At 54.3% G+C, this 409-nt stretch overlaps 1 protein-coding gene across 1 annotated transcript in view; it reads right to left on the bottom strand.

Moving 5' to 3' along the window:
* MAGED1 (MAGE family member D1) overlaps positions 1-107 on the bottom strand; it is a 5,915-nt gene extending 5,808 nt beyond the window's left edge. The window contains exon 1 of the mRNA XM_007954959.2: positions 63-107. Coding sequence (XP_007953150.1) covers positions 63-107 — 45 coding nt within the window. The remainder of the gene's footprint in view (positions 1-62) is intronic.
* Positions 108-409: the final 302 nt, after the last annotated feature.

The raw sequence follows: 409 nt of genomic DNA, 5'->3' as shown, positions 1-409 counted from the left end.
GTCAGGGGCCCAGGGAGAACTGGAGGCTGGAGAAATGGTGGGTTAGGGAGCTCGGATCTCACCTGGAAGCCGAGGAGGCCTGCACCACAGTCCATTTTCTGAGCCATAGCTCCCGTCCCTCTGGCAAGAGCGGAGCCTAGGGATTGTTGGGGAGGAGCTGGGGGTTATACGGGAGAGGGCAAATAACGAATGTCTGAATTGAGGTGAAGGGTCTGTGGTTTGATTGTGGGGGCGGATGAAGTGCCTGCCAGATATAAGGGGAATGGGCTAGATCCGGGGGGGGAAAAGTGAACTGAGTGTCTAGGTGGAGGTTCTGAATCCTGAGAAACTATTGACAGGATTCAAATCAGGGTTCAGGTTGCGGATGAGAGTTCTGAATTCGGGTTCGCATCGGGATTTGGGAAGTTGA

The sequence above is a fragment of the Orycteropus afer genome, unplaced genomic scaffold (genome assembly GCF_000298275.1).
Source record: "Orycteropus afer afer isolate SDZICR_OR568_19922 unplaced genomic scaffold, OryAfe1.0 scaffold00485, whole genome shotgun sequence".
NCBI classification, from domain to species: domain Eukaryota; kingdom Metazoa; phylum Chordata; class Mammalia; order Tubulidentata; family Orycteropodidae; genus Orycteropus; species Orycteropus afer.
Note: the sequence above shows the minus strand (reverse complement) of the source record. Positions and strands in the feature narration are given on the sequence as shown.